Raw genomic sequence first — 13,195 nt, forward strand, 5'->3', positions numbered from 1 at the left:
ATGGTGCTGCCAATTGGCCCAGTGGTAAGAATCTTTGTCTTCTTGATGGTGAGCTTCAATCCATATTGAAGACTACAGGCCTTGACCTTTTGCAGCAAATGCTTCAGGTTGTCTTTAGTTTCAGCAAGCAAGGTTGTGTCATCTGCATATCATAGTTTGTTAATGAGTCTTCCTCAGATCTTGATGCCACACTCCTCCTCAGAAAGCCCTGTTTCCTGAATGATCTGTTCTGCATACAGATTGAAAAGGTATGGGGACAGGATGCAGCCTTGGTCCAACTATAGGTTTCATATAAGCACGATCAAGTGTTCTGAGATTCCCATTTTCATCAAGGTTATCCACAATTTATTGTGATCCACACAGTCAAATGCCTTTGCATAGTCAATGAAACACAGATACACATTCTTCTGGTACTCTCTACTTTCTGCCAAGATCCATCTGACGTTTGCAGTAATGTCCCTAATGCCAAGACTTCTTCTAAACCTAGCCTGTATTTTCTGGTAGTTCTCTGTCAATGTACTGTACAAGACTTTTCTGGATAATCTTTAGGTGGATTTTGCTCATGTGTGAAATTAGTGATATTTTTTAATAATTTCCACACTCTATAGTGAAGGTAAATTTTCACTTTTTGAGTCTTGAGAACAAGAATTCATACTTTTATTTAGATTTGTGTTTCTCTTTAGAAATTAAATCTTCATTTACTAAAAATGAGTCTGACATTTTGTGTTCAATCTGGCAGCATATCCACTAAAATCAGAACAATATAGAGAAGATTATGTACCTGGCCCTTGTGCAAGGATGACATACAGATTTTTTTTTTCTTGCCTCCTAAAGAGGCCCATATGGCATTTTGAAATATTATCAAATGCTCACAAGATTTATTTAAGCATTTGTAAAGATAGATTATTATTTCTGTTGCCCAAGAGTAAAGCTAAATTTCAACACTTCTAGAATGCCTTGAATTCCCCCATTTATTTGTGTTAATTCATGAAATTTTAAAAACACTTATAGATATTAAAGCATACTTTTTTTTTTTTTATTTTTGTGTGAGTGTACCGTCAAATCAGATCTGACTGGTACAAGAGGAGATTGTCCCTCCTTTTCCCGGCAGAGCATCTGGTGGATTCGAACCATGCGCCTCTGGGATTGTAGTTGCAGCTCCTTGTCAATAGGCCACCAAAGCTCCCCTAAAGCATACTTTTATATTGTTGAGAGTTCTAATTATGATATTGCTCCAGTTCTAACCTGACAGATTGAACTGTGACTATCTGTGATATGTACCAAAGGAAATTAACAGGTGTAATATAGATTCATTTTTTTAAGAAGGGACGGGAGTTTTACAGTAGTCCTATTAAGTCATTTCTAGGGAGCTTCAGGTATATCTGAGAATTGAGCCATGTGAAGAGGGTCGGAGAGGAGCATCTAGCTAGAGAGAGAGCGTGTATAATGACCCTGAGTCCCAGTAGATTTTGGTATTTCTCAAGAATGCAAAGAAGTTTTAGTGTAAATAATTTGAGGGGACAGCACTCAAATAATCCCCATATAATTGATTTTATAAACAGAGATAATATATAGAGATGTTGGCTTACCATATTGTTGTTGTGTACTGTTGAGTCAGAACCACCCCATAGCTGACCCTCCAGCAAGTACTCAGAGGCAGTTAATTACGTGGGAGATTGCCCATCTTTCTCCTGCAAAGCAGCTTGTTGATTTGAACTGTGTTCCTTCAGGATTGCAGCGCAGCTTCTTACCACTAGGCCATCAAAACTCCCTAGACTTACCTTAAAAGTAGGTAATCTGCCAAGTAATAACTTATAAATATGAAGATCAAAATTGGCTATGTGAAAAATGTTTTCTTGACTTCCAGTTTGTTATACATTCCCAGAAACTAATCATTCATCTGAATTGTGGTGCATTATCTGTGTTAATTGATAGGCAATTGAAGTTAAGTAATTGCTCTGTGAGCATAAAACACCATACATGTTGAAGCAGTAATGAACCAAGATGACAGTTCCTACATGAGTAATTTAAGTTTGCCTGTAGTACAAAGCTGTGGCACACCAACTATGACCTTAAGAGACATTAAGCAAAAGAATGACGGTGAAAATTCTGAGTCACTGTGAGGGGAAAGAAGACAGAAAAATAAGAGACTGAATGGGGCAGGGAGGAAGAAAGAGACTAGAGTAAAGAGGATAAGTCAAGGTTAGTGAGAATTCAGGGAGAAAGAGAAGGGAAGGATTTAAAACATTTAAGACAAGCATATTCTAGGCCATAAATTTTTACAAGGTATATAGTCTTTTAGTTTTAGGAATAAATATTAATATATAATTCCTATTGCCTAATTATGTCATAAGTCAAATCTTTGTATCTTTGATTATCTCTATTTTAATATCTTTGCTTTATAGTATTTTGCTCTGAAAAGTCAAATTGAGAAATTAATAATTTAGCACAGATATTCTTTAAAATAATATTTACAGTGATTTTTAAAAATAAAATGTATATACCTTGTAGTATGTTGTATTTATTTACTCATAATGTTCTTTTAAGTGTTTCAGGCTGCATGTACCAAGTAGTTCAGACGATTGGCTCGGATGGAAAAAATCTTCTACAGTTACATCCAATTCCTAAATCTTCTGGAAGTCTTATGCCACTAGTTCAATCTCCAGTCATATCTGATGCTTTGAAAGGGAATACAGGAAGTCCAGTTCATGTTACTTTTCAGACTCAGATTTCCAGCTCTTCCACAAGTGCATCAGTTCAATTGCCTGTTTTTCAGCCAGCGAGTTCTACAAACTATTTTCTTACAAGAACAGTTGATACATCAGAAAAAGTTAGAGTTACTTCTGTGGGAACTGAAAATTTTACCTCATCAGTGTCTAAACTTCAGAATCATAATGTCAAAATTGATAGACTCGGAATGCAAACATTTGTTGTTCCTCCCTCTAAACCACAAAATGATTCATCTTACATTTTAGTAAATACTCAGAGTCTTCCAATGACTGTGAAGCCTCCAGTTTTGCCTTCTGGGCATCATTTACAGATTCCAGCCCATGCTGAAGTGAAATCTGTACCTGCGACATCATTGCCTACTTCAGTTCAGCAGAAGATCCTTGCAGCTACAGCCACAAGGACCTCAGGAACAGTTGAGGCCTCCCAAATACCAACTGTTATATATGTATCGCCTGTAAAAACAGTGAAAAACACAGTTACCACGAACTTTCAAAACATTTATCCAAAACCTATTACAGAAATAACAAATCCAGTGATACTAAATACCTCAAAAATTCCAATGAACAGTGCTACAGAGACACAAGTAGTAACTGGTCAGCATTCTCAGATTGCTCCAGTGAAATGGATTTTACAAGAAACTCACCAGCCTTGTAGTCCATCGCTTGTTCCTGTTAAGTCTTCAAATAATGTGGCTTCAAAGATTTTAAAAACATTTGTAGATAAGAAACATTTGGGAAAGAACCCTGTAAATCTGCCAACATTGAGTACCTACAGTCCTAGTGGGACACAATCCAAAAGTATACCCATAAAAGATAATGCTTTGGTTATGTTTAATGGGAAAGTCTATTTTTTGGCTAAAAAAGGGTCAGATGTTCTCTCATCACAGATTGACCAACAGAATTCACTTTCTCCTGATAATCCACCAAGACAAGACATACCACAGATAGTGAGTTCAAGTGCAGTTACAGACATATCCAGAGAGGTTGTAAATATTGTCTTGGCAAAAAGCAAGTCTTCCCAGATGGAGAAAAAATCACCTTCAAGTATCCAGGTTGCAGAGAAGAATAAAAAGTTGGAACAACCATCTCTTTGTATCCTAAGCGCACATAATATCAACAAATCTATTAACTGCCTAAAACCAAGTAAGACCTTATTCTTAAAGCCAATGTTTCCAGGTGGATTTAGTACAGTACAGAATAACCCCAGAAAAGGAAATATCATCCAGAGCATAGAGAAAATAACTTCCTCTATTGATGCAACAGCTGTTACTTCACAACAGGGTGTTATCAGAGACCAAGAACCAAAGGTAATTTTGCCATGTCAGGGTATTATTTTTTGTATATCTATATAGAAAAATTTTCTATCTTAATTATAAAAAGTTATCATCTGAGATACTTCTTCTCCCCACCCCATCCCATCTTACACATACCATATACACAAGAGTGCTTAATTGAATAAAAGTTTGTATCTGCAGTCTGTTTGAGGAAGTTTATAATTAGGAGAGTCCAATCACTGTCTTTCTCTTGAATCATTTGTAATATATCTTTTAAAACAAAAAAGCAAAACAGTCAAGTTTATAAAATGAGGAAGGACAATATGTACTTAAAAGTAAAGTAAACTTGTGTGTATGTGTGTGTGAGTGTGTATATATGTATGTCTACATACATTAGAAAGAGAGAGTTGCTACTGAGTCGAGTCTAGATTCTAACTTATGGCCCATATGTGTCACAGTAGAACTGTGCTTTATAGGGTTTTCAATGACTGATATATCCCCCCTCCCTGGAAGTAAGTTGCTACCCTTTTTTCCCTAAGGTACTTCTGAGTGTACTCAAACCTCTAGCCTTGAACTTAGCAGTCTCGTATGTAACCCATTTATATACCCTCTAGAAACAATGCATATTTATACATGTGTATTCAATAGCCTAGCTTTAGTATATGAAGAGAATAATATCATGCACCCAGGAAAACTTGTTTTGTTGTGGGAGGAGGGTATATATTCAGTGCCTTTTTTTTTTTTCCTTAGAGTGAGATAGAGCTAGTCAAGTCAGTGCAATTTAATCATTTGAGGAAATAAAATTTTACCAGCATCTTAGACTTGGTCCTTTTAGTTAGACAAGATTCCTTTGTTTTTTACTCTTTTATCATCCAGCATATCCACATAATTATCTTTCTGTTCTACCTGAGATATACATGTGTGCTTACTGAGTATTTGTATCTACTTTTTCCTTGCTTGTCTAGCGGTCTGCTTTACAGTGTCTCTTTCAGTTAAAAAAAAAAAAAACCAAAATCATTCAACTCTAAATACAGGGGGGATAACTTTTTTTTTTTCTTTTATGGGGGATAACTTCTAATTGCTATGTACAAAATTGATTTAAGGAATGTGACTTTTTCAGAAGACTACAGTTTTGAAATACTGTCATATAGGTTACTTTTAACTATATTTGCATTTGGGTTGTCTTGGAATTGACTACAGTTAACTTATGGTATGAAAGATGAGAATATAGGGAAACATTTTATGTTTTCATTATTAAATTCAATTTTTGTAATGTTGAAATTAAGGCAAGGGTAATACAGCCCAGCCATGTAGAAGTTTTAAAGTTGATGCTTTATTTTAAGTTGCGTGGAGTAATTACTTAGTTACTGGCCTAATAAAAGGGTGTGGGTAATTTGCAGTTGTTTGTGTCTTCTTTCTTTCTTAAAAGGTCTTTCTTTCTTATTCCAGATCCAGAATGCAATGGCATCTACATTACAGAAAGACACTCAAGAAAGAAATGATAAGAAAGATACTCTTGAAAAGAGTAATAAGGCATCGTGTCTGAAGAATGATGCTGAATTTAAAAAGCTATTTGGCCTCACTAAAGATTTGAGAGTGTACCTTACTCGAATTCCTGACCATGTAAGCTCAGAAGAAGGTTTTAAAGCCATTAGTGGCTTAATGAAGAGTGATAGTTACAAAAAGACAGAATTTATGGCGAAGGAGGAAGAGAAAAAACAGGTAATAGATTTTAGACTACCCTTTGTGGGCACAACAGAGATGTACAGATGTTTTCATTGTATTGATTTTGGCTCCATTTTTAGCACTTTTTATTACCGTGAATGATATTCTAACGTAAACCCACTGTTGCGTTGATTTTGGATTGTGACTAACCTCCATGAGGTTTCTGAGGCTGTAAACTTTAATGAGAGCATACAGCCTCATCTGTCTGCTGTGGAGCAACTTAGTGAATTCACATTGCCAATACTTACTGTGTTATGCCTCCAGGGCTCCTTAGTAATGAAAATCATCCCAAATTTGCAAATACATTCATATTTATATAAAGTTTATAGACAGTATTAAGAAGAGCCACACATGTACCGGAGCTATGGTGGCTTAGTGGTAAGAAGTTGTGCTGTAATACTGAAGGCACATGGTTCAAATCTACCAACTGCTCTATGGAAGGAGGATGGTCAGTTTCCTCCTTTGCAGTTAACTGCCTCTGAAAACCCACTGGAGAGGATCAGCTATGGGTCACGACATTCAACCTCAACAGCACACAGCAATAACAACAGCATACCTCTACAGGTGAAAATAAATCCTCAAAGATGTTTTATGTGTTTTACTAATAAAATTAAAAGCAAAGGGCCACAGTTTTTTGCAAAGTCATCCTACATTAAAGACTCTAAAGAAAATTCAAGTGTAGGGAAAATATAATCATACAGACAGACGTTCATTGTCGTGTTAATTGTAATGTTGCCTACATGGTCAGTAATGGTGAAGCACCTGTATAAACTTGACCTTGTTCTACGTATGGCTATCATTATTGTTTAGTATCTTGAGCTTCAGAGTTGTATTTCTCAGACTGTATTGTGTTAGGTGTCAAAACTGCTTCTAATATTTGACTTTAGCAGGAAAATGTTAAGTCGTATATTCCAAGTAAATATTAGGAGAATATTGTTATTCATTTTGGTAAGCATTCTTCTGATTTAACTATACCAAATACATTTTTAGAATTTAATTGCTCAATATTTGTATTATCTGTGCTTTATTATTTTGGAGTGACAGTAACATTTTTTTTAAAATTCTGTTTATCATTACAACAGGGTTTTGATAAAAAAAGAAAAGTAACAACTCCCAAGAAAATGGATCATACAAAGAAAAGAAAAACTGAGAGTATTTGTAACGCATCTGAAAATGGGGAAACTAATGTCACAAATTCCCAACCACTTAGCAGTGTTTTATCAACTTCAGGGGTATCACAGCATAACAGTTTAACAAGCCACAGCAAGACCATAGAAGAAAAGAGAACTGAGGTAGAACACTCTATTCATGATAACCAGGAGGAAGGTACATTGAGTTCAAATGCAAATTTTGAAGAAAATCATTGCTTTAATAAAAATTCTTATACTGAAGATCTCCCCATGACACCACCAGAGTTAGAAGAAACCTTTCGAGATGAAAAAATACGAAGACTTAAGCAGTTACTGAGAGAGAAAGAAGCAGCTCTTGAAGAAATGCGTAAGAAGATGCACCAAAAATAATAAAATGGAGCTCAAGTTAAAAACTTTAATGAAGTACTTGTTTTTTTTTCCTTCCATACATTGTTGTACTGAGTTATAGGTACAGTATCTTTGAATAGGGTCTTTGTTTTTCATCAGTGAAAATAAAATTGTATTTAAGGGATAAAGAAAAGATTGTAACACACATGACTCCTGTGAATAATATACATGGGGTTATCTGGCCCTTTTTTTGGAAGGCAACTTTTTTTTATAATTTTCAGTTATTTTAACAAATTCTCCAAATTTGAATATTTTTCAAGGTTTTTTAATTGATGTTTGTATCTTTAATAGCTAATTTGCTTAGGTGTTACTCTACCAATAGATAATTATTGTGTATTACTGATTTTCTACAACCCAAGAGGGGGAATCAGTTCTATGCTGAGCTTTGCCAGTAGGCTTACTGTATATGTACTTAATCTCTGTAGCAGTAAAATGGAAATAGCATCTACTTACCGTATGTTGTAATTTTTTTCCACTTTTTAAAGTTTCATGAAAGAAAATGTATTGCAAGAACACTTTAAATACCCACACATTTAAGAATGAAGAACATGTTTTGTAACTTGCAACTTTATATAATCTAAAGTGGATTTTGTAATATGAACTAAATGATGTATTTTTTTCTTAAAATGATATTTTTATTCCTAGGCAAGCCTGTCTTTCTCTCTCACTAAATACATATATGCTTTACTTGGAGTAAAAGTAAACTAGATCTGGACAGTGGCCACATTTAGCACTTTTTAGATAATGTGTAGTTTCTCTTAAGATGTTTTTTTATCTGGTTAATATTTAATTTGGGAGTATCATAGAGTAACAAAGGAGAACTTTGTTGGCTTAGTGGTAAGAAGCTACACTACAATCCCCACCTGTTCCTCAGGAGGAGGATAGACAGTCTCCTCCCATGTTATTTATTGCTTCTGAAAACTCACTGAGGAGGCTCAGCTATGGGTCAGTTTCAACTCAACAACACAGACACATAACAACTGTCATAGAGGAACATATAAAAAGGAGAAAGTTGGATAAGATTTATGAAATAACCAATTTCCTAAAGTAAGAGATGGTTGTAAATGTCACAAAACTCTGTACATTAGCAACAAAATAGAAAACACCAAACCAGAAAATCCTGAAAGGAAATGAAACAAATGCATCTATCAACAAGATTCTCCTGCTTCCTGTTTGTTTTTATGGCAGCTTTATTGAAATGCATATCATAAAAATGGCTCTTATAAAGTATACAATTTAATGTTGTTATATCCATTAGCTGTCATTCCTCATTTTTCCATCTTTTTGGTGACCTGTAGGGCTTTATGCTTCTAAACAAAAGGCTGTCTCTGCTACTCCTTGGAAATAAAGGGGGCAGATTACAGTCTTAGAAACCCTATGGAGGGTCACTATGAATAGCAGTCAACTGGAAGACAGTGAATTTTGAGTTTTTGAGTGAGCCTTAAGTTGATTCTCACTCATCTTGACTCCATATATGTCGTAATAGAACTGTATTCTATGGAGTGTTAAGTCTGTGACCTTTGGAAATGAGATTACACCATCTTTGGAATTTTGTTTGCTTGTGTTTATATTGCCAGCCTTTCCCTAATTGTTATTGTTGGGTGCCATCGAGTATGATTGATAGCAGTCCTATGAACAAAGATCTGAACCCTGTCGTTTCTGTGCCATCCTCACAATTTCTGACACACTCAAGCCCATTGGTGCAGGCATTGTGTCAGGCTACTTGGTTGAGTCTTTCTTTCCTTTGCAGCCCCTCTAGCTTTCTAAGCATGTGGTCCCTCTCTAAGAAATAACCTCTCCTCGCAACAACATGCCCAAAGTATGTGAGACAAAGCTCTATCATTTCTTGTCTCCAAGGATCACTCTCGCTGCACCTTCTCCAAGACTTACCTTGTTTGTTTGTTCCTTTGGCAGTCCATGGGATATTCAGAACTCTTCTCAAACACCACAGCTCAAAGGCATCAATTCTTTTGTCATCATTTCCCTAATAGCCTTGTGATTTTGTTCATACCACCTGAAAACAAACCAGTTGTCATCTAGTCCAGTCTGACTTATGGTGGCCCAGTAGAACAAGGTGGAGTTGTACCAGACAGGAATTGCTAATAATATACTTTCTGTATGGATTTGCCTATTTTGGACACCATCTAAATATGAAGTAATAAAAAATGTTTTATAACTTATTTCACTGAGTAGTATTTTCAAAGTTTATGTAGTGTGTGCCCTAATGCTTCCTTCCTGAATAGAAAGTAGTCCATTTTCTGGATCCGCATTTACCATTTTATAAACATTTGAGTTTGATCTACTTTTCCCCTATTAGGAATAGTGCTATTGTGAACATTAATGCAAAGAAAATTTTTGTGACACCGTGTGTGTGTATGGTTGGGTTGTTTGTTGTTGTTGGTTTTTTTGTTTTTTGTTTTTTTTTTTTAGTATGTCTACCTAGGAGTGAATTGTATTACATGCTGACTCATTTAAAATTTTGAGGAACTGCAAAATTGTCCAGTCAGATTTCATCACAAATCACTTCAGTGTTGCTAGATCCAGTGATAAAATTCTTTATTTTCAACAATTGACAGAATATAAGTTTTTGTCTTTTTCTTGTAAGTGTGTTGGAGTTTTCTATAAATATTAGATAAAAGTTCATTGCCTAATGACATTGCTGAACAGGTTGTCCCCAATCTGGAGATTCTCTTTTTATTCTTTTGGTGCATGTAAGGATTTAGTTGTTTTTTTTTTTTAGGATTTAGTTTTTGAAGATTATGTCCGATAGTCTATTTTTGCCAAAGATTAGGGTCTTTAAAATTTTTCTCATATTTTTATTTGATTTCTTATTATGTCCTTAATCCATTTTGAGGTAGGTATAGATCTCATTTGAGTTTTCTGCAAATTACTATTGTTACGTTCTCTCTAGTACAACTCATAGCCACCCTATAAACAACAGACCTGCACCTTGTGCTATCCTGTGCCGTCCTCATCATCTCTGACACATGTGAGCCCTTTGCTGCAGTCACAGTGTCAATTCATCTAATGGAGAGTTTTCATTTGCTGACCCTCCACCATTCTAGGCATGATTACTCTTTCCAAGGAATAGCCTCTCCAAGAGACAAAGCTTCACCATCCTTGCCTCTAAGAAGCATCTTGGCTGCTCTTTGAGACATACCTGTTTGTTCCTTTGACAATCCATGGAATTTTAAGTGCTCTTCTCAAAACACCGCAATTCAAAGACATCAGTTAGTCTGTCATGATTATTCATTGTCCAGCCCTCAGATGCATAGCAAGTAATTGAAAATACTATGGCCTGAATGAGGTGTCACTAAGATCATTGCTTCTCAGTGCTTTGGAGAGGTCCCTGACAGTGGTCTTGTCCAATGCAATACATCTATCTGATCTCCTTACTGCTAGTACCAAAGGTGTTGATTGTGGATCAAAGCAAGAGAAAATCGTTGACAGTTTCAATCTTTTCTCTGTCAGGAAGTTGCTTATTGATCCAGTGGTGAGAGTTTTTTGCCTTCTTGATGTTGAGATACAGTCCTTATTGAAGGCTGCAGTTTTTGATACTCTGCAGCAAGTGTTTAAAGTCCTCTTCACTTTCAGCAAGTAAGGTGGTGTCAGCTGCATAATTTGTTCATGAATCTTTTTCCGATACTGACACCACATTCTTCATATTGTCCAGTTTCTTGAATGATTTGCTCAGTGTACAGCTTAAATAAGTGTGGAGAAAGGATGCAACCATGATGCACATCTTTTTTTGTCCCTACGCAATCAAATGTCTTTGCATAGTTGTTACAATACAAATAGCCATTTTTCTGGTATTCTTTGCTTCCAGCTAAGATGCATCTGACATCAACAGTGATATCCCTGGAGCCATGACCTCTACTAAACCCAGTTTGAACTTACAGCAATTCTCTGTTAATGTACATTTTTTAGCCATGTTGGGATGATTTTCAGCAATATTTTGCTTGCATGTGGTATTAAAGATAATGTTTAGTAGTTTGCACATTCTGTTGCATCACCTTTCTTGAAAATGGGAACTAATACAGATATCTTCCAGCCGTCCAGCCAAGCAGCTTTCCTCCAGATTTCCTGCCACAGACTGGTGAGCACAGCCAGGGCTGCATCTGTTAATGGAAATATTCTATTCTTCAAATAGATACCCATTTTTGTCAGTATCATTTGTTAAAGAGGCTGTCTTGACTTTTTGATTAGATGGCAGACTAGTGCCATGGCAGTCCAGACCATGTTCAACAGAGATGCCAGAAAACAAAGATAACAGATAACTGATGATAATTGTGGAACCCTGAGTTAAAAAGAAAGCCAAAGAAGTACTTTTAAATACCAACTAGAGAAAAAACTGAATTGAAACCCTGAATAAGGACAGTGGAACATGGAGCCATAAACAGTACATACAGCTCGGTCATTTTGAGCAGCTGTCTGGTCCTTGTGGGAACCTGTAACTGTAGTAGTATCCACATCAGTGACTGTGATAACAGCAAAGTTAGGCTTGTCACGTGTGCCCTCCCAGAGATTAGAGGAGTGTCTTCTCTCCCTCCATCTGAGTGGCTACCAGCCAGCATTCTCTCAGGCTGTCCCAGCTTTGCCTGAGCCAGTACAATACAACAGTGACTTCAGAGGCAGCAGTTAACTTGAAACCAGTCAGAAATCCAGGACATCAAACAAAAAGTGACCAAAATACAGAACCAGAAATTTTCAGAGAGAAGAGATGCTACAGGAACTTCCTAATAAGAAATGTCTCCAAATTGAGAAAATGTTTGAAAAAATTACATAAAAAATCATAGAAAAGACTAGAAAAATTTAATGAAAAACAAGACCAAAGAATAAATCCAAAATTAATGCAAAAACAGCAGTTTGGGACGGGGCTAGAGCCTGTGGGCCTGTCTACATGCAGAATGCAAGGTGCGCAGATTGAACTTACACGTTCCACACAGGTAGGACCACTGAGTGGCACATGCCTGGTCGGCAGTGGCGAGGAGGGGTGATGGCTGCTGAGGCACCAGGCACTGTGGCCTGTGCTCTGCATGCACAGATCTGGCTTCTTGAGGTATGGCAGACTCAGAGGCTCTGCTGTCCTTCTGGAACTCATTCCAATGAGAGCAGAACCTCTTCAAAAGAAGATCAATCCTCAGACCAGGCAGCCAAAGATCATTTGAAGATGTTCGACGACTCAAAAAACTAGCCAAGAACTAATTCCCATTGAAGATTTTATTACACCTGAGAAGTTTTTAGACAAGGCAAGATAGTGGCCTCAAACAGAGCTCTCATTTAAGGAGTCTGAGAGGAGAGCTCTGCTTTTTAAGAAGTGGTCCCAGTATAAGCAGCAGGAACACAAGATGGTGAGGGAGGCCATCAAGTCCTTGCTCAAGGCCTAACAGGAAGCTCTGCAGGAGCTGTATCACTCATCCCTGGAGCTGCACAAGGAGACCATCAAGCAGGATCCCAACCTATTCCCCTTTGCAAGAGAAGGCCACATTATGCTCCACCCATTCCTAACTATACCAGCCCCTTGAAGGTAAAGAAAACGGTATCACCAAGGTATACACACAGGTAGAGTCCAATAGGTAAAGGTGCAGGGTGCTGTCCTCAGGAAGCACTGCCTTTGACAATCACAATGACCAGGGTTTCAAGTCTGCTTTATACAGAATAATGCATGATACATTTTCATGTGATAAATGTTAACCCAAAAAAAGACCAAAACAACAGCAGGTTGAAATTAACATTATGACTAGAATTTGGGAACAAATAATACATTAGAAGGACAAAGGGCAGAACGGAAGTAATGGAACAAACACTTTGTGAACTTTGTAGGACAAGTCCTTTAGTACTTACCTGTTAGCAGGGCAATTGAAAGAAATGAAAGCAAGAGAATTGTGGCACAACATCAAGAGGACTAACTTGCATATCATTGGAATTG

The 13,195-nt window shown here is 36.7% G+C and overlaps 1 protein-coding gene and 1 pseudogene across 1 annotated transcript; both read left to right on the forward strand.

Annotated features, from left to right (window-relative positions):
• The first annotated feature begins 2,554 nt into the window (after positions 1 to 2,554).
• On the forward strand, positions 2,555 to 7,248 carry LRIF1 (ligand dependent nuclear receptor interacting factor 1). The gene is made up of 3 exons (XM_006899294.1): positions 2,555 to 4,036; positions 5,453 to 5,725; positions 6,811 to 7,248. Exons 1-3 carry the CDS (start codon positions 2,561 to 2,563, stop codon positions 7,246 to 7,248), a joined length of 2,187 nt encoding a protein of 728 aa, XP_006899356.1. The 5' UTR covers positions 2,555 to 2,560.
• Positions 7,249 to 12,302: 5,054 nt separating this feature from the next.
• LOC102867924 lies at positions 12,303 to 12,846 on the forward strand (annotated as a pseudogene).
• Positions 12,847 to 13,195: the final 349 nt, after the last annotated feature.

The sequence above is a fragment of the Elephantulus edwardii genome, unplaced genomic scaffold (assembly GCF_000299155.1).
Source record: "Elephantulus edwardii isolate Elephantulus edwardi_28Jun2011 unplaced genomic scaffold, EleEdw1.0 scaffold00252, whole genome shotgun sequence".
Taxonomy (NCBI): Eukaryota; Metazoa; Chordata; class Mammalia; order Macroscelidea; family Macroscelididae; genus Elephantulus; species Elephantulus edwardii.

Bases quoted from the DNA above. Each gene is read 5' to 3' on its own strand.
- LRIF1 (XM_006899294.1), top strand. From the start codon at position 2,561: ATGTACCAAGTAGTTCAGACGATTGGCTCGGATGGAAAAAATCTTCTA. The intron at 4,037-5,452 runs GTAATTTTGCCA...TTCTTATTCCAG, and splicing joins TCAGAGACCAAGAACCAAAG to ATCCAGAATGCAATGGCATC. The intron at 5,726-6,810 runs GTAATAGATTTT...TCATTACAACAG, and splicing joins AGGAGGAAGAGAAAAAACAG to GGTTTTGATAAAAAAAGAAA.